Source organism: Myotis davidii, unplaced genomic scaffold, assembly GCF_000327345.1.
Source record: "Myotis davidii unplaced genomic scaffold, ASM32734v1 scaffold21, whole genome shotgun sequence".
In the NCBI taxonomy this organism is placed as follows: domain Eukaryota; kingdom Metazoa; phylum Chordata; class Mammalia; order Chiroptera; family Vespertilionidae; genus Myotis; species Myotis davidii.
The window spans coordinates 343,684-363,163 of NW_006292573.1; the positions used below are offsets into that span (position 1 = coordinate 343,684).

The 19,480-nt window shown below is 35.1% G+C and overlaps 1 protein-coding gene across 1 annotated transcript in view; it reads left to right on the forward strand.

Annotated features, from left to right (window-relative positions):
• Positions 1 to 19,480, forward strand: part of HECTD1 (HECT domain containing E3 ubiquitin protein ligase 1) — a 96,142-nt gene that overhangs the window by 53,889 nt on the left and 22,773 nt on the right. Inside the window, exons 16-26 of the mRNA XM_015565487.1 lie at positions 681 to 815; positions 1,488 to 1,634; positions 3,178 to 3,272; positions 4,399 to 4,504; positions 7,042 to 7,176; positions 7,772 to 7,911; positions 8,690 to 9,013; positions 10,377 to 10,543; positions 10,638 to 10,814; positions 13,968 to 14,804; positions 15,466 to 15,687. Coding sequence (XP_015420973.1) covers positions 681 to 815; positions 1,488 to 1,634; positions 3,178 to 3,272; positions 4,399 to 4,504; positions 7,042 to 7,176; positions 7,772 to 7,911; positions 8,690 to 9,013; positions 10,377 to 10,543; positions 10,638 to 10,814; positions 13,968 to 14,804; positions 15,466 to 15,687 — 2,485 coding nt within the window. The remainder of the gene's footprint in view (positions 1 to 680; positions 816 to 1,487; positions 1,635 to 3,177; positions 3,273 to 4,398; positions 4,505 to 7,041; positions 7,177 to 7,771; positions 7,912 to 8,689; positions 9,014 to 10,376; positions 10,544 to 10,637; positions 10,815 to 13,967; positions 14,805 to 15,465; positions 15,688 to 19,480) is intronic.

The following is a 19,480-nucleotide window of genomic DNA, read 5'->3' on the forward strand; positions in this document are numbered from 1 at the left end:
CTTTTTGTTTCTGCATTTAAAAATCTGTTTGTTTTGTTTCTTCATTAATTTTGTTCTTTGGATTCCACATGTAAGTGAAATCAGAGGGTATTTGTCTTTTATTTCACTTAGCATAATGCCCTCTAGGTCCATCCATGATGCTGCAACTGATAAGATTTCATTCTTTTTTTATGGCTTAGTAATATTCCATTGTAAATATGTACCACCACTTTTTTACCCACTTGGCTATTGATGGATAACTGGGATTGCTTCCATATTTTGGCTATTATTAATAATGCTGCAATGAACATAGGGGTACGGTACTTTTTTCAAGTTAGTGTTGTGGGTTTCTTCAGATAAATTTCTAGAAGTGTAATCATTTATTTTTTTAAAAGCAAAGTCAATTTTTTGTACAGGTTTTGGATTTAAATGAAATAAGCTCTTTTCTGATATATGAATACAAAGTTTAAATAACCCCAAATTAAAATTATGAGTTCTTTTATTTGACATGACTAAAATCTACTAGAGTACTTTTCAACCTTTAGAACCTTTTGACATATATGAGTAGAAGTCATACCATTTTTTGGAAGTTGATAATGACATAAACATCTTAATTATAAAAGTTGCATATATCTATATATGGGAAGGTTTGGTAAAATTATTAATTGTGAAAATTCACATTTGCTATTTAATTTTGATAGGTACGAACTATGGCTCGAGATTTATATGATGACCACTTTAAAGCTGTTGAAAGCATGCCTCGTGGAGTAGTGGTAACACTCAGAAACATAGCAACTCAATTAGAGTCATCTTGGGAACTTCATACAAATAGACAAGTATGTTAGCCTCAAGATTTTATGACATATAGTTATCTTGGTTTAGCTTTTCCCCTTTGCCCTTTATGTTATAGGTATTGATTAGGGATCAGCAAATTATCACCCATGAGATAAATTTGTTCTACCACCTATTTTTGTTTGGCTTTGTGAGGTACGATTGGTTTTTACATTTTTAGTTGAAAACAAAAGTAAGAATAACATTTCATGATACATAAAAATTATATGAGAATATAATGTCAGTGTCCATAAGTAATTTATTACTCACACCGTCCTTATTGACATACAGGATGGGCAAAAAAAGGTTTACTGGTATAGTTTTAATACACAGAAGTAATACAATAATGAATAAATAATCAAGAATAAATTATGTTTTGCATACTCACAACTGTAAATCTACTTTTTTCTACCCCTGTATTGTCTGTGACTGCTTTGGTGGCTAGAACAGTAGAGTTGAATAGGTGTGATAGAAACCACATAGCTTGTAAAGGCTAAAGTATTTGCTATCAGCCCTTTATAGAAAAGTTTGCTGACTCTGGAAGAGAGAATTTGCATTAATAATATGAACTTCTTAATCTTATTTACATCTAATTTATTTTCATGGTAATTAACATTCTGATAAATTTAAGACATTTACTTTTTGATTGTCTTTATTAAAATTTTTTTTTCTTTTAGTGTATTGAGAGTGAGAACACATGGAGAGATTTAATGAAGACAGCTTTAGAAAATCTAATAGTACTTTTGAAGGATGAAAACACCATTTCACCATATGAAATGTGCAGTAGTGGCTTGGTGCAAGCACTTCTTACTGTTTTAAACAACGTAAGTTGTTACGTACAGAACAAAGTATATAGCTTTAAAAATCACTTGTAACTACCCTTTTGGCAGAGTGATATTTATTTTGCTTTGCCAACAAATAATAAAAGCTGAGTAATAAGTGTTAAAATGTATAATTTCTCCAGTCTTTCCCTTAATTTGTATTCTTAATTTGGGCCAATTGAATTAAATATTAAGTAATTATTTATTTTGGTTTTTGTGTTACCTGATTATAATTTGTTCAAGATTTTATTGAATAAAATACTTACTTTAGCCTGAAATTTAACACCATGCTCTGATTTTCTTATAAAAAATAGTCTGTAGCCGAAACCGGTTTGGCTCAGTGGATAGAGCGTCGGCCTGCGGACTGAAGGGTCCCAGGTTCGATTCCGGTCGGGGGCATGTGCCTGGGTTGCGGGCACATCCCCAGCAGGAGATTTGCAGGGAGGCAGCTGGTCGATGTTTCTCTCTCATCGATGTTTCTAACTCTCTATCTCTCTCCCTTCCTCTCTGTGAAAAATCAATAAAATATATTAAAAAAAAAATAGTCTGTAGACCTCATTAAATACCTAAATTATTTGCACAAAATTAATTTTGTGAGAAATAATAGTTTAGGATGTTTATGTGAATATTCGACAAGTATTTGCTTAATAATCTTATATTTCTCTTCAGTTTTTTTCTACCTTTAATTTGATTGTGATAAATTTTCCTTTATTTTGATGAAACATCATATATACTTATTGTAACAAATTCTAACAGAACTATGAAAAGTGAAAATTTCTATTTTAGTTCTGTTGGCCACTTAAATTACTTGATCTTTTTTTTTTAACATATTTTTATTGTTTTCAGAAAGTAAGGGAGAGAAAGAGAGATACAAACATCAATGATGAGAGAGAATCATTGATTGTTTTTTGCACGTCTCCTGCTGGGGATTGAGCCCACAACCTGGACATGTGCCCTTGACCAAAATCGAACTTGGGACCCTTCAGTCTGCAGGCCAAGGTTCTATCCACTGAGCCAAACCAGCTTGGGCAAATTACTTGATCTTAATTATTGTAGTGGTGATACACTCTAAAGATTCACTTTAACTTCAGTCTCATATTTTCTCTATTAATTTTATCATTTGCATTAATTTCCATTTATTAAAATTATATTGATATATCACATTATGTCTCTTAGTAATGTCTGTTAAGTTATTGTTTTATTAAAGCAGTTATTTTTTCTAATAATTAAAATAGTACTGTTAAAATACAAAATCTCATAATCTGAAATCATCTTGTATACTACACTTTGAGACAGATTGATTTCACAATATAATTGCTATTCCATTATAACATTGATAAAGGAGGAAAAATAATCTATGTATTTGTTAGCTATGGTCTATTAGTCATATAATAAAATGAGTTTTGATGGAAAGAAAATGATTTTCATTAGATTATATTGCTTTTTTTGTAAATGTTAATATTCATCTTTGTAGCATGTGTTTTTGATAATTTTAGTAACACCCTTAAAAGTTTTTTTTTCACTTTCTCATTTTTGTTTTCTGTAGAGCATGGATTTAGATGTGAAACAAGATTGTAGTCAACTGGTAGAAAGAATAAATGTTTTCAAAACAGCCTTTAGTGAAAATGAAGATGATGAAAGGTAAATGTCCACATTTTAAAGATGTTGGTATTCGCTGTGTTTACAATATGAAGTAGCTTATATTGTAAATGCATAATAAGATGCAAGATTTTTAAACATGTTTTAATTTAATAGAATAAAAGGAAAATTACATATGTGCTTTGAATGTAGATGATCACTTAGTTTAGATTCTCTTTTAAGTTACAACTCGAAATTTGAACACTGATTAAATATTTGATGGGAATATGTATTGTTCATATTTTTTTAGGTGTGATGATGATTTTTGTTTTTTCAGAGTTCTTCCTTGGTAGAATACATACTCAGAATGTTTATAGACAAAATTATATGTTCTCTGGCACTTTTCTTCAAAACATATGGGGAGGGGAGAAATGGATGGGGATGTAGATGGAAATCAATTGGTTATTAGTAGTTAATAGTTGAAGCTGGGTCAAGGGTTGGTGAAGGTTCCTTTTACTATCTTATTTACTTCTGAATGTGAGTGACTTTTAAAAACAATTTAAATTTAATTTTAATTATTTGAAATATCACTTTGAATGAGTGCATATTACATTTTATGGATGTGTAATAATTTAACATTACTATATTAAAAATTTTAGCTCTTTGCAAATTATTTTAATATTAGTAAATACTTATCTCAATGGAAATATCTTATTATATAAAAATTTTAAAATATTACTGAGTTAATGGTTATAGGTGATTTTCTTCATACCATTTTAAAATGGTCTTTGTTTTCGATGATTTTTTAAGTTTCTTGATATTGTCGAATTATTTTCCAGAAATATTGTAACAGTGTTGCCTTGCCAACAAATATCACTTCTAAAAAATATTTGTTTCATATATTCTTTTATGTGTCAAATATAATACAAGGGGTAAATTTAAAGATAATAATTACACATCTACTTTGAATGCAATAAATTAAACTTTTATAAGTAAAATGCAATATTTTATTAAGGGAAGGAAATTGAGTTATGAGAGTATTTTTGTTTACTCAGATGTAGTGTAGTACATAATTAAACTTTGCACTCATTAGGAAGTGGGATCTATATGGGGTTGGTTATTGCAGTTTCTGTATGAACTTTTGTATGAAATTTTATAAAAACTCGTAACAATTATTTTTGCTTCACAGTCGACCAGCAGTTGCATTAATTCGAAAATTAATAGCTGTACTAGAATCTATTGAACGTCTACCTCTCCATTTGTATGATACTCCAGGATCTACATACAACCTCCAGGTAATCATGCAAAATGCATTTGCTATTATAGTTGGATGCATTTAGGAGCGGTCTTTAAAAAAAACACACAGACCAAAAAATTTCCCTTCATGTTGTATTAAATAATGATACTGCTTAATTATTAAAGATTTTATCCTTAATGCCATTTGATTGTTATTTTTCATGACTCTTGAATGCATTGAAATTTCAGTTTTATTTTGTTTAATGAAATTACTGTGGATTTTTAATAAAATATTGTAAGTACTAAATCATATTTGGTAGGTCATAAGTGGAAAAAGACAATTCACCTGTGGAAAAACAGGAAAAAGGGTCCTTTTGTTCTAGAATCATGAGTCAAGTTCCTTCGTCTCTGTGTCAACATATAAGAAAATGTGAAAAGATTTTTTTTTTTTTTTTTTTTTTTTGCTTTATGGATGTTATTGGTTAGAGCCAGAAGGCCTTCTTTAGCTATTCCTATTGATCCTTTCAGAAATCTGTCATTATCTATGTGTTTGTAAGAAGCCTGTTCCTAAATGTTATTTGGTTGACATTCTCATTTATTATATTAATTATTATTTTGTTAGCACCTGTGATATAGGTATGAACAGACAAATATTTTTAACTGTTAATACCTTCATTGTATCTTCTATGGGTTACTTTATTTTTTTTCAGGGTGCTTTTTTCTTTTATTAAAAAATTTATGAACCTAAAACTAATCATTCCAAACCAAAATGAGCTCTTCTTAAAATCTCATCAAAACTTCTATAAAACCTAGAATTTTCCAGGTTTCTATGGGTTACTTTAATATTTTCTAATAGGTCCTTTGGCCTTGAATCTTGCTTTGTCCAACCTATCCTGTATTCCATTGCATGGAAAGTTTCTTTTAAATATTGCCCTTAATAAGTAACCAAGAATCTTTATTTGCCAAAACAGTGCCTACTCAAGGTAAAACTTGCCATATCCCCAGGAACCCAATAATGTTACCGAAGCCACTAGACTCCCAAACTAGAGAGTTTTTGCCTGGAGCCGGTCCATCCTTGCTGTTTCAAGGGACCTGGCATATATGGCATACTGTTCTTAATATATTTGCTCACCTTCTTGGCACTATGTGTTTTAACCAAGGTCACCTCTCTGAGAAAGGTTGTTTCCCCAGGTAGGGATTTTCCCCTGAAGTTAGGGAGGGAATAAAACCTCTTAACTAAGTGGACCGAACCTGGCTGGAGAACCTAAACCGAACCTGGCTGGAGAACCTAGTGAGAGAACATGGCTACAAAACCTGGCTGGAGAACCTGGAGAACGTGGCTGGAGATCCTAACCAGAACTTCGCTGCAGATCCAGACCAGAACTTGGCTGGAGATCCTGGCTAGGCTGCTGATCAACTGAACGCTGTCTCCATGTCATTCCTTCTTCGCCGACTCCATCTACACCTTTGGGAATCCCTGGACCCGCTGGGGTCGGAACCCGGCAAGTTTTTCCAGGAAGTTACAGTGCAGTTAGTGCATGCACATTGATGTATATTAAACAAGATATTGAGGTCTACTTTGTTTCATTTCAGACATAGAGAGGAGCCGAGGGAATTTTGTGGTCTATTAATATATATATATATAAATATGTATGTATGTATGTATATTTATGTATATGTATATGTATGTGTATATTAATTACTGATTTCAGAGAGGAAAGGAGAGAGAGAGAAACATCAATGATGAGAGAGAATCACTGACTGGCTGCCTCCTGCACGCCCCACACTGGGGATTGAACCCGCAACCTGGGCATGTGCCCCCAACCAGAATTGAACCTGGGACCCTCCCAGTCCGCAGGTAGATGCTCTATCCACCTAGCCAAACCGGCTAGGGCAGTCCATTTTTTTTTTTGGCTTTATTTTGATAAGAGTGAAGTAGAGACTAGTTAGTCTTAAAGACTGGAACAGTCCTAGGAGCACAAATATCTTTTATTATGTATTTCTCATTTCAGGAGAGTGCAAGATACAAAGACAGGAAGGTTAGAAATATGCCCTCTAGTAATTTTGTAGTCTAAAATGCTATCCAAATGCACATACAAATATTTAATTGTGTCTATAGATTTATACAGAAATGAAGCTACCTCAAATTGCTAGTCTCCTGCTTGTTGCTTACTAAAATAAATGGATTGGAAGCTATCTTGTATTTTTAAAAGTTTATTAGCTATAAATTATTTAATATATTTCTAGTTTTAAAGGAATATGCTAATTAGTACTTTTCATAACTGGAAAAATATAAGTAATAAATTAGAGATGTAATACTTCTGTTAAAGTGTTTTATAATAATTTTATTTATACCATATATAGTTGAAGCTTTAAGTAGTTAACTTTGTTTTTTTCTTGAAAGCTTATATCTCTTACTTGGTGGACCTTTTTTTAAAAATATATATTTAATAGAAACAGACATTGATCCTTCCTTTATCAACGGACATTGATCCTTTATAAACTTGAATCACTGTGTTCATGTAACAGTTTCATTTTTACAATTTCAAGAAAAATGCAAGGTAGTTCATGAAGTATTTTGATCCTTTCTCTGTAGATACTTACAAGAAGATTAAGGTTTCGGTTGGAACGTGCACCTGGTGAAACTGCATTGATAGATAGGACTGGCAGGATGTTGAAGATGGAACCCTTAGCTACAGTTGAATCTTTGGAACAGTACCTCTTAAAAATGGTGAGTTCTAAAAGAAAAGAAAAAAAAAATGTTGGGTTCTTGTAAAGGCATAGTGAAGTAACCATTCTCTGCTGTGGTCTAGCCCTTTAGAAAAGTAATTTGGGAAGTATGCATCCAGAGTTATGATAATACAGTGTGATCTAGCAATTCCATTTTTAGGACTTTATTTAAGAAAATAATCTTTATACATTATAAATTGCTTTTTCATAAAGATGCTTATTATACTTACTTGTAATACTAAAATAGTGAACAAAACCTTAATGCCAATCAATAAAGGTATATCAAATTGACAGTTATTTCCATTAATTTGAGTCTTTTATGGAGCTATTAAAATGTATAAAACCAGGTAAGAGAAAAGTGTTTTTGTATCATATAAACAAGACTTTGTTTTACTGTAGCTATTGAAATAATAGACTAAAGAAATACTGTATGATATTAATAGTGGGCTACTTTGGTTTTGCACATTTCTGTTCTGTGTTTTTCAAATATTTAGTATTTGTTATAGTAAAATAGCTCACATTAATGGGATAGGATAAGAGTGAGCAATGTGTCTTACAATATTATTAAAATGTCTTTTGTATTTTCTTTGGTTTAGGTAGCAAAACAGTGGTATGATTTTGACCGATCTTCATTTATTTTTGTTCGAAAATTAAGAGAAGGGCAAAATTTTGTATTTCGGCATCAGCATGATTTTGATGAAAATGGAATTATTTACTGGATTGGGACAAATGCCAAGTAAGTCATTCTGTTTAATTCACCTGGAAAAAACATTCTAGGTAGCAGAATAAAATTTGAGTATCCTGTAGTTAATGAAATTTTGCCTTACAGGTTAAATTTAAAACTATCTAATTTAACTTTGTTTTTGTTAATCCTCACCTTTGGATATATTTTCCATTGATTTTTAGAGAGAGTGGAAGGGAGAGAGTGAGGGAGAGAGGGACAGACAGACAGAGAGAGAGACAGAGAGACATCGATGTAAGAGACACATCAATTGATTGCCTCCCACACACGCCCTGACTGGGTCTTGGGACTGAGCCTACAACTGAGGTACATGCCCTTGATCAGAATCGAACCTGAGACCCTTTAGTCTGAGGGCCAATGCCCTGACCCCTTAGCAAAACTGGCTAGAGCTGCCCTAGCCGGTTTGGCTCTGTGGATAGAGCACCAGCCTGTGGACCGAAGGGTTCCTAGTTCCATCCTTGTCAAGGGCACAATGCCCCAGTTGTGGGCTTGATCCCCAGTAGGGGACGTGCAGGAAGCAGCCCATCAATGCTTCTCTCTCATCATTGATGTTTCTATCTTTTTCTCCCTTTCCCTTCCTCTCTGAAATCAATAAAAATATATTTAAACAAAAAACAAACAAGTAACTGGCTAGGGATACATTAATTTTCATGAAGAAAAACAAATTGTTAATAGTAGAATTTTAAAAGTTGATACAATTTTATGTATGTTAAAAGCTATGAATAAATATTTTAATAGTGTTAACTGCTAATATTTTCTTACTTTTGTGTAGAACTGCATATGAATGGGTAAATCCAGCTGCTTATGGACTTGTAGTAGTAACCTCATCAGAAGGAAGAAATCTACCTTATGGCCGCTTAGAAGACATACTAAGTCGTGATAATTCAGCTTTAAATTGTCATAGCAATGATGATAAGAATGCATGGTTTGCCATAGATCTGGGTCTCTGGGTGATACCATCAGCATATACACTTCGTCATGCTCGTGGATATGGAAGGTCTGCACTGAGAAATTGGGTTTTCCAGGTATCCAAAGATGGACAGAACTGGACCTCTTTGTATACCCATGTTGATGACTGCAGTCTCAATGAACCAGGGTTAGTGGAGGAGTCTTTGTGCATTAGAAAACTCAGTAAAGAGCTATGTTTATTTTTATGATTGTATATCCTTAGAGCTCTCTTCTTTGTGAGATAATAGAAGCAAGATTTCCTTTCTGAAAACAGTATATTATTAATAATAAATTTTAGGTATTAAAACTTGAAATGCTGACTTTACCAAAACTTTGTGAAAAGCTTTAAGTTAAACATTAGTAGGAGACTGAACATATATATTTAAAAAGAAATTGATACATTACGATGTGTGTGTCTGTATAGCACACTAACAAAAAACAAAAAATGGAATTAGTTTTTTACTAAATTCTCCATATATTCACATGATACTTGTGAATGTTCAACAAATTATTGCTGGTTATTGAATAACTAGAGGCCCAGTGCACGAAAATTCATGCAAGAGTAGACCTTCCTTTCCCTGGCTGCCAGCATCGGCTTCCTTCCAGCACCCGGGACCCAGGCTTCGCTCGGGCTCCCAGCAGGCATCCGGACCGGGCCGCTTTTCTCCGGCCCCGGCTTCGTCCAGAAGGATGTCTGGTCTAATTAGCATATTATGCTTTTATTATTATAGATCCGAAGATCAGGTCTCAGCCTGGATCGCTTAATTGATTAGAGATCATCCTGATATGCTAAGGTTTTGGGTTTGATCCCCAGTCAGGACACATAAAAGAATCAACCAATGAATGCATAAATAAGTGGAACAATAAGTCAGTGTTTCTCTCCCCCCTCCCTCCTTCCCTCTACCGCTTCCCCCTTCCCCCCCTCCTTTCCTCCTTCTGTCCTTCTCCCTTCCTCTCCCTCCCTCTCTCAAATTAATAAATTTTTTAAAAGAATTGGTATTATATTTCTAAAATTTAGTCCTAATAACTTTTAATTGTACATTGTGGCACATTTTGAATGCTAGATAGAGTATGGCATTAAATTAATTTCTGCATTTGATGTAATATGGAAGGAGCTTCTTAACGAGATTACTAGATACTATTTTCAAGCTTTAATATTAATACTTAAATATATCATTTAAACGTTTCAAGAATTTAAAAAGTCTTGCATCATAAAAACATATTTGTTACTCAAAATTTGTCTTATTTCTTTGGATTTCATTAATCATAAATCATTTAATGTTAGGAGTCAAATTAATAGTATACATTTAATCATTTAATATTTAACTTATTTTCTTGATTACTATATTTCTCCCTTTGATTTTTTATTCTTGTGTAACAAACTTGACTGAATATGAAAGTTACTTTGTTTTTCCTATAGTTCTCTGTTATGTAAAAATTCTTCTGCACATTAAAACATCTTTTTGTCTGTTGTAAAATATTACACCATTTGTTCCTTAACATGTTTATAGGTCAACAGCAACATGGCCTCTTGATCCACCAAAGGATGAGAAACAAGGTTGGCGACATGTGAGAATTAAACAGATGGGAAAGAATGCTAGTGGTCAAACTCACTACCTCTCACTGTCTGGATTTGAACTTTATGGCACTGTAAATGGAGTATGTGAAGATCAACTAGGTAAAGAGATGATAATGGGTTTTTCTAACTTACTAAAATAATTATATTTATCTGAAGTGATTTGGTTTATATTTCTCTAATTTTTACCTTACAGGAAAAGCAGCTAAGGAAGCAGAAGCTAATCTTAGAAGACAAAGGCGTCTAGTACGCTCCCAGGTTCTGAAATACATGGTTCCAGGGGCTCGTGTGATCAGAGGCCTTGATTGGAAATGGCGAGATCAGGATGGCAGCCCACAGGGAGAAGGCACCGTCACTGGAGAACTGCATAATGGTGAGTAGGTGCTTAGCATTTGTAGTGTAGAAATTAAGTACTTAACTAACAAAATACTTTTCTTTTGCTATTTTGGGATAATTTATAAATTGTATAAATATCCTAGTTTTATGTAGAAGAACTGATCTGTTGATTTCACATAAAAATGAAAAAAGTCATTTACTTACAAATAAGGGAAATTTTTAAATTTCCTTAGGTTTTGACTCAAAACTTATTGCTAAAATTTCAGAGTTATTAATAAGCTAGTATAAGTTGAATCCACTCAAGGTACATTTTCTGCTTTTTTATTTTTAAGTTTATTATTTGTAAGTTTTCATTGATCTTTACCTTAATACTAGAAGCCTGGTGCATGAAATTCGTGCACTGGTGGGGGGGAGGGGGCGGGGGGGGGCCCTCAGCCCAACCTGCACCTCTTGCAGTCCGGGACCTCTTGGGGGATGTCCGCCTGCCAACTTAGGGAAGTGCATACCCATTTAAAAAATTGTTATTAATTCCCAGATTCAACTATTATGAGTAATTTTTTTGTTTATATCTTAGAAGGTTGATTTATTAGTGCATAATTTGCCTAACCAATGGTGGGTTCTCAGGAAAAGTGACAGTGCTTAGGAAAATGACATTTTTTAAAATATATTTTTATTGATTTTTTACAGAGAGGAAGGTAGAGGGATAGAGAGCTAGAAACATCAATGAGAGAGAGACATTGATCCGCTGCCTCCTGCACACCCTCCACTGGGGATGTGCTCGCAACCAAGGTACATGCCCTTGACTGGAATCGAACCTGGGACCCTTCAGTCCGCAGGCTGACGCTCTATCCACTGAGCCAAACCAGTTAGGGCAACATTTAATATCTGAATATATTCATGTTCTGTATGATAAAGGCTTTAATTTACTTAGATAAACTCTCTGATATTATTGCTTTTAAGATTCTGTTCCTTGAATTATATACTACGAAATGCATTTCTCTAGAGTCATATCCTATTGCAAAGCATTGTTATCGTAGCAGGTTAACAGTAAGTGAGCATGTACATAATTGCTGAAAGTCATAAAAACCAGTAATAGTTGAGATGACAGTAGTACCATTCAACTCAGAAATTTCAAATATGTTTGTTGGTATTTTAAGTACACTTAGTTAATATTCTGTTTCTTTTTTTTTCTTTCTTTTTAATATTCTGTTTCTCCTAAATTGTTTGTTTTGGCTTTTAAGTGTGTGGGCTAGTTTAGGGTATATGTGAATGCAGTTAATTTTTCTTGAGCTAGAATTAACTGAAGCAACTGCATAGGAAAATTGGAATCTTATAACTTCAGAATTCAGCATATAAGAGAGGCTTATTTTTTATCTGACATTTGTAGAGATTCAGAGTTTGGGCTCAACAGGATGACAATTTCTGTTAGTTTACTTTAAAACCTTTATGTCAGAGAGAGTTCTTAGCTTTCAAATACTTAAGCCAACCATTTCTAATAATGGCTAGTTATTACTAACACTATGTTTTTATTTAGTTTGGGGGCATAGGAGCTTAGAGTTGTGTTCCTATATACTTATGGATAGAACATATATACCTTTTCTTAGTCCCCCTTAGACATGAATTTAAACACATTCTCAGACTAATATGAATAGTTTACATTTTAAAATTATTTTTCTACATTATATCAATTAAATCTTTTTTCCCCCTAAAGAATCTATGTGTTGATAGGGATATCCAACCAATGCATATATAATAATTTTTATTTATTCTACAATTATGAATGCCTACACTGTAAAGGTACTTTGTTAGAATTCAGGTATACAGTGGTCAAAGTATGTTCCCCTGCTTCTGGGTGAAACAGATTAACATAATTACAAATTTTTATAAGTGCTGTGAAATAAATTATCAGTGTATATTTGAATCAATTAATGCAATGCAAATGTTATTTTTATTTGGGGCTGGGATATGTTTTTGCACCTTTACTTTTCTTATACTTTTCCATGTTGCAGAAGAGATAGTTAATTGTTGGTCTTCAGAGGTTATTTCAGCATAAAGAATAAATTGAGGCAATTGAAATCTCATGTAAACTAGATTATGTAGATTTGGGGCAGTTTTCCTTTCAAAGAACTCATATGCAGAGAATCCCCACAGGTAATTCAATATTGCTTATACCCCTCTGAACCTCATCATACACATGAATTAACAGTGTGTGTGTATGTGTGGTGTGTGTGTGTACACGTACGTATACATGTGCGTGCATGCGTGCATGCATGTGGGTATGTGTATGGCCGAAGGACTTTTAAACTTTATAAAGACTTGTTATATTTAAAAATAAACATTTTTATGTGTTCTTCTGTGAAATGTAGTTTGTTTATAACACTAAAATAAGATTGTAAAATTTCTAATAGTTTCCTTTAAAATAGGCACTTTATTGTTTTGGGGAGTTAATTTTTTTAAAAAAATAATACGTATAATTTTCCAAATACAAATAAATATAGATTAAATGTCATTTTGCTCATTAGTTCTTCACATGTTGTTAGCTTTAGTATATAGCTTTAGTTATTAGTTTTAGTGAAAGGGCTTAGTATACTTTAAAATTTTTGTTTTTAGGATTTTTCTGTGCTTATTCAGATATATTAAACTTAATCATCAGAGAACCAAGTAACCACTGAACTTTGAGAACACAACCGAAATGCTAACTTAGTGTTATTTGAGCTAGTGACCTAAAATTCCTACAGTGATATATGAATATTTTGTCTGTCAATTATAGGATTTAGCCCAAACTCAGAATTTAATGGTAAACCAGCAATTTTTCTGTAAAGAACATTTGACCACATAATCATATTTAGCAACTAAAAAACTTTTTACTTAGATTTCATCTATATTGCTGAAATTGCAGTATTTTACCATTTGTATTAATTTTTTAAAACAATTTTTAATAGTTCTTCCTCTTAAAAGATACCCCAGTAGACATATATATGACCCTTACATTGTTTTTAAATATCACCAAAATAAACAGTTCAGAAGTAATAGAAATAAAAGGAAGAATTTAATTTTAGTTGGCAGACCTTAAATGACTATAGAAATTCAGACAACACTGATGAAAAGCTGATCCCATATTGTGGAGCTACTGTCTGACACGCTCCTATCTGCTTTCTGCTGGGTCTCACAAACTCCTGTCCCTTTCCAGGCTGGATTGATGTCACCTGGGATGCTGGTGGCTCAAACTCTTACCGTATGGGCGCAGAAGGAAAATTTGACCTCAAGCTTGCACCAGGGTACGACCCTGATACAGTGGCATCACCCAAACCTGTTTCATCCACTGTTTCAGGCACAACGCAATCATGGAGCAGCTTGGTGAAAAACAACTGTCCAGACAAGACATCTGCTGCTGCAGGCTCCTCAAGTAGAAAAGGAAGCAGCAGTTCTGTGTGTAGCGTGGCCAGTAGCAGCGACATCAGCTTGGGTTCGACCAAAACGGAACGGAGATCAGAAATTGTAATGGAACACAGTATAGTTTCAGGAGCTGATGTCCATGAACCAATTGTTGTTCTTTCATCTGCTGAAAACATCCCTCAAACAGAAGTAGGGTCATCATCCAGTGCCAGCACCAGTACCTTAACAGCGGAAACGGGAAGTGAAAATGCTGAAAGAAAGTTAGGCCCTGATAGTTCTGTTCGTACTCCTGGGGAATCTAGTGCAATATCCATGGGAATTGTTAGTGTCAGTTCTCCTGATGTTAGTTCAGTATCTGAGTTAACTAATAAAGAAGCAGCTTCACAACGACCCCTTAGCTCCTCAGCAAGTAACAGACTGTCAGTGAGTTCTTTGTTGGCTGCTGGGGCCCCTATGAGCTCTAGTGCAAGTGTACCTAACCTGTCCTCAAGAGAAACATCTAGCTTGGAGAGTTTTGTAAGGAGAGTGGCAAACATAGCACGGACTAATGCCACGAACAACATGAATCTAAGCCGAAGCAGCAGTGATAACAACACTAATACTTTGGGGAGGAATGTGATGAGCACAGCAAGTAAGTGAGCTTTTCCTTATGGAAACCAATGCCTTTTCCACTCTGAGGGATGCAAAGTAGAGTTTCTTGTTCAGTGGGTTCTGGCTTCAGTCTTGAACTGGAACATTAACCATGTTAGATACAACTCCATCAAATTTAGTACTTCAGTTCTGTAGAATCATATTTAAAGAATTCAGATCAGGTGTGATAATCTCTTATTCTGAAAGGATAAAACAATAACACACTTCTGTTTTTCACTTCTATGATAAATCATTAAGTACAGTTGCATGAGAAAATAGATGACTATTAAATACCATCATAGTCAATTGAAATCAGAGAATCACACTGGTCCTAAATTGTTATTAACTGCTGAAAGTTATTTGATTCTAATTTAAACTACTAACGAGTCAAAGTAGTTCCTTTGGAAAATATTATTGGGAATTATTCCATTGCTTATTTCACCTTTTGTAAAAAGCTAGACTTAATTTTTTTGAAAAATAATAGTGCTATAAAAATAAGAACTTTTAGTTGGATTTCAGTTGGGTTCCCAAAGTTGCTTTTCAGCCATTCAGTAATTTAATGTTTCATGACCTCATTCTTTTTTCTAAAGATGCAACCTAGTTATTCTAAGATTTATAATATTCTACCTATTTGTACTGATTTGCTTCATTTTTATTTTTAGCTTCTCCTCTTATGGGTGCTCAGAGTTTTCCTAATTTGACCACACCTGGTACTACATCAACAGTGACTATGTCAACATCCAGTGTTACGAGCAGCAGCAATGTAGCTACAGCAACAACAGTTTTATCAGTTGGGCAGTCATTAAGTAATACTTTAACCACCAGCCTCACATCAACCTCCAGTGAGAGTGACACAGGTCAGGAAGCAGAGTATTCCTTATATGGTAAGTTATAGTTTAAAATATTTAGATATTTGTATAGAGATGCTTTTATTATGTTTTTCTGCTGTGATTTTAACTTTTAATTAGGAAAGAATTATTCTCCTAACAAATAAGATGAAAAAAGTTACATAATATGAGGGACTGTTAACACATTTCGTACCGCTCAGGAGTTTTCTCGTGTTTTGCGCGCCATCTGTTAAGGACCGCTCACGAGTGTTCTCGTTTTTCACGCCCATGGAAAAAGGAGCGAATCTAGATACTTATGTAAATCTTGTTTGGTCCCTCTTCATAGAGGAAAATGTTTTACGCAGTACCATATGTTAAAAAAGTACTAGGAACTTTAATTGTTTAATTGTTTTTGTAAATAAAAGTGTTATCATTATTGAAAAACAACAGCTAAAGTGCATTATGATGATTTAAATAATGTGCAGTTTGCCCAAAAACATGCGGTCCCTGGCGTATGTCTTAGAGATTTCTATGCAGTATGCAATGTGTTAAGTTATCAGATTATAAAAAGACATCTAAGAATTTTTGTGTTATCCTTTTTTGCGATTTGTCACTAATGACAAATCTTAAGATATTTGACACCTTTATCAGAGAATAGAAGTGTAATAGATTAATAAACTTTGTAAAGTGATATTCCTGTACACTGTAATGTAAGAGGAAAAAAACTTGTGTGTCTTCTCTACTCAATACCGAATACTTTACTTCTGACATGTCTAACTACCAAATGTGTGTGAAGTTTTTCCACACCAAGCAGTTCTCTGACACCACCAGCTAGGCTGTCCTAAAAGTCAACTCAATTCTGACACTCTCTACTCTGAGATAGTGTCAGATCCCACAGTTCAAAGCTCAGTTCTACAACACACACCCCCACTACACTCCCTTTCCCCTTTCCTTCAGAAGCTAATTGTAGGTCCGGGTTGTCATCTCTGTCTCAGACAGACTGGCTATAGGTTGGAGGTCACGACCCTCTCCTCAGATTGGATTCATTTGCTAGAGTGGCTCACAGGACTCAAGAAAATATTTTATTTAGATTACCAGTTTATTATAAAAAGGATATAATTCCAGAAATAGAATTGATCCTTAGGGTGAGGTCTGAAAGAGTCTGTCCCAAGCACAGACACCCTTTGTGTGTGGGGACCCTACTGGAGTCTCCTGGTTGTGTTTTCTTCCCTATTCTGGAAGCTCTCCAAACTCATCATTTGGGTTTTATTGGAGACTTGCTTCATGAATTAGGTGTGATTAAATTAGTAGCCATTGGTGATTGAACTCAGTCTCTGGGTCCTCTTCTCTCCCCAGAGGTCTGGAGGTGAAGTGGAAGTTCTTCTAATTATGGTTGGTTCCATTCATAACCAACCCCCATCCTTAGATTACGTAGGGGCTTTCCAAAAGTCTCCTCATAAAAACAACTCTGGTTATGAAACACAAACGGCACCTTTATTGTTATTATATAGGAAATTCCAAAGGTTTTAGGAGATCAGCTCTTGGAACAGAGGCGAAGACCAAATATAGATTTCTTATTGTCCTATATAATAAAAGCCTAATATGGAAATCAACCAAACTGTGGAACGACCAGTCACTATGATGCGCACAGACCACCAGGGGGCAGACACTCAACACAGGAGTTGCCCTCAGGCCCCAGGCCAGCCAAGGTGGGTGCCAGCAGGGGGCCCTCCTGATCGCCCCACCAGTCACCCCACAGGGTGAAGCGACTGGCAGTGGCTGGGCGAGCAGGGGGCGGGGCCAGCCAGTGAGTGGGCTGACGCTCCCCCCCTTTCCCCCCCCCCATTGCTCTGCAGAAAGCGACAGGCTGTAGTAGTCGCCTCATAAATCGGCCCTGATCGCCAGCCAGGCCTATGGACCCTACCCATGCATGAATATTGTGCATCAGGCCTCTAGTAAATAATAGTATCACAGCTATTATCAAGATCTTTTGGAAATAATACCTTAAATAGGTTACATCTGAATTTTTCAAATTAATTTTTCTAAGAAAGTTTTATAATTGCATCATCATGGCTTCAATACTGTAGTCAGTGATAAAACTACTTGATTCAATTAAAATATATTTCTCATCTTATTTTAATAGAAAATTAAGACATTTTATAGAAAGTAAATATAGATGAAAATAACAATCATCTAGTCCCTACCTTCTGGAAACAATCACTGTTATTTGATACACTAGAGGTCCAGTGCACGGATTTGTGCACCGGTGAGGTCCCTTGGCATGACCTGCAGGGATCCAGGGAGGAGCCGCTCCTGCTCGTCCCTGCCCCAGTAATCCCGGTCAGCTGAGCGACGCTCCCACTGTGGGAGCACACTGACCACCAAGAGGCAGCTCCTGCATTGAGCATCTGCCCCCTGGTGGTAAGTGCGCATCATAGCGAACAGTCAAGTGGTCACTTAGGCTTTTATATATATACACACACCATTTGAGGTGTATGTTCTCTCTTTTTAAACAAAAAGGGATTATGTCCTTTCCAGAGAGCTCGTTTCTCTCAATACATTGTGAAACATTTTCACATTGTTCTGTGGGTTTCTACTATTTGAAATGGCTGCCAAATATGCCACTATTTGACTATATGATCATTGTTTAATAAGTTCTCCATTTTGGTTATTTAAGTTACAGTTTTTGTTTTTTGTAATATATTTTTATTGGTTTCAGAGAGGAAGCGAGAGGGAGAGAGAGATGAAAACATCAATGATGAGAGAGAATCATTGACTGGCTGCCTCCTGCATGGCCCCCCACAGGGGATCGAGCCCACTACCTGGGCATGTGCCCTTGACCTCAATCAAACCTGGGACCTTTCAGTCCATAGGCCGATGCTCTATGCACTGAGCCAAACTAGCTAGGGCTAAGTTACAGTTTTTATTAACATAAACATGGTTATGAATGAACATTTTTGAACCATATTATTGTGTATTTCCTTAGGGTAAATTCCTAACAGAGTAATTGCTGAATTGCACTCCCATCATTGTTTTGGAATACCCTTTACACAGATTCTTGATCACATTGCCTGTTCTTTTTCTTATTTTACTGTTGTTGTTATTTTTTTTTTTAAATTGATTACTTGGTGTGGGAGAGAGAGACAGAAGCATTAATGATGAGAGAGAATCATCAGTGGACTGCCTCCTGCACATCCCTCACTGGAGATGGAGCCCACAGCCCTGACTTGATCCATGACCTCCTGGTTCAGGGGTCAGTGCTCAACCATTGAACAACACTGGACAGACATTATTTTTTAATCCTTGCTTGAGGAGTGCGAATATTTTTTCCATTCATTTTTAGAGAAAGTGTGGAAGGGAGAGGGTACGGGAAGAGAGAGACAGAGACGGGGAGAGAGACAGAGACGGGGAGAGAGAGGGAGAGGGAGAGGGAGAGAGAGAGAAAACATAAATGTGAAAGAGAAATAATCAATTGGTTGCTTTCTGTACATTACCCTATTGAGGATGGACTCTGCAGTCTGGGTGTGTGTCCTAACTGGGAATCAGACCCACCACCTTTGGGTGTACACGATGATGCTCCAGCCAACTGAGCCACACCAGACAGGGCATGCCTGTTTTTAAAAAATTACCCTTGTTGACCAGCCAGTGTTGCTCAGTGGTTGAGAGTTGCCCTCTGAATTAGAAGATCGTGATTCAATTCCTGGTTAGGTTCCTGGCTTGCTCCCCAGTGTAGGGCATGCAGAAGGCAGCTGATCAATGATTCTTTCTCATCATTAATGTTTCTATTTCTCTTCCTCTCCTTCTCTGAAATCAGTAAAAATGTATGTTTAAAAAATTACTGTTAATAATT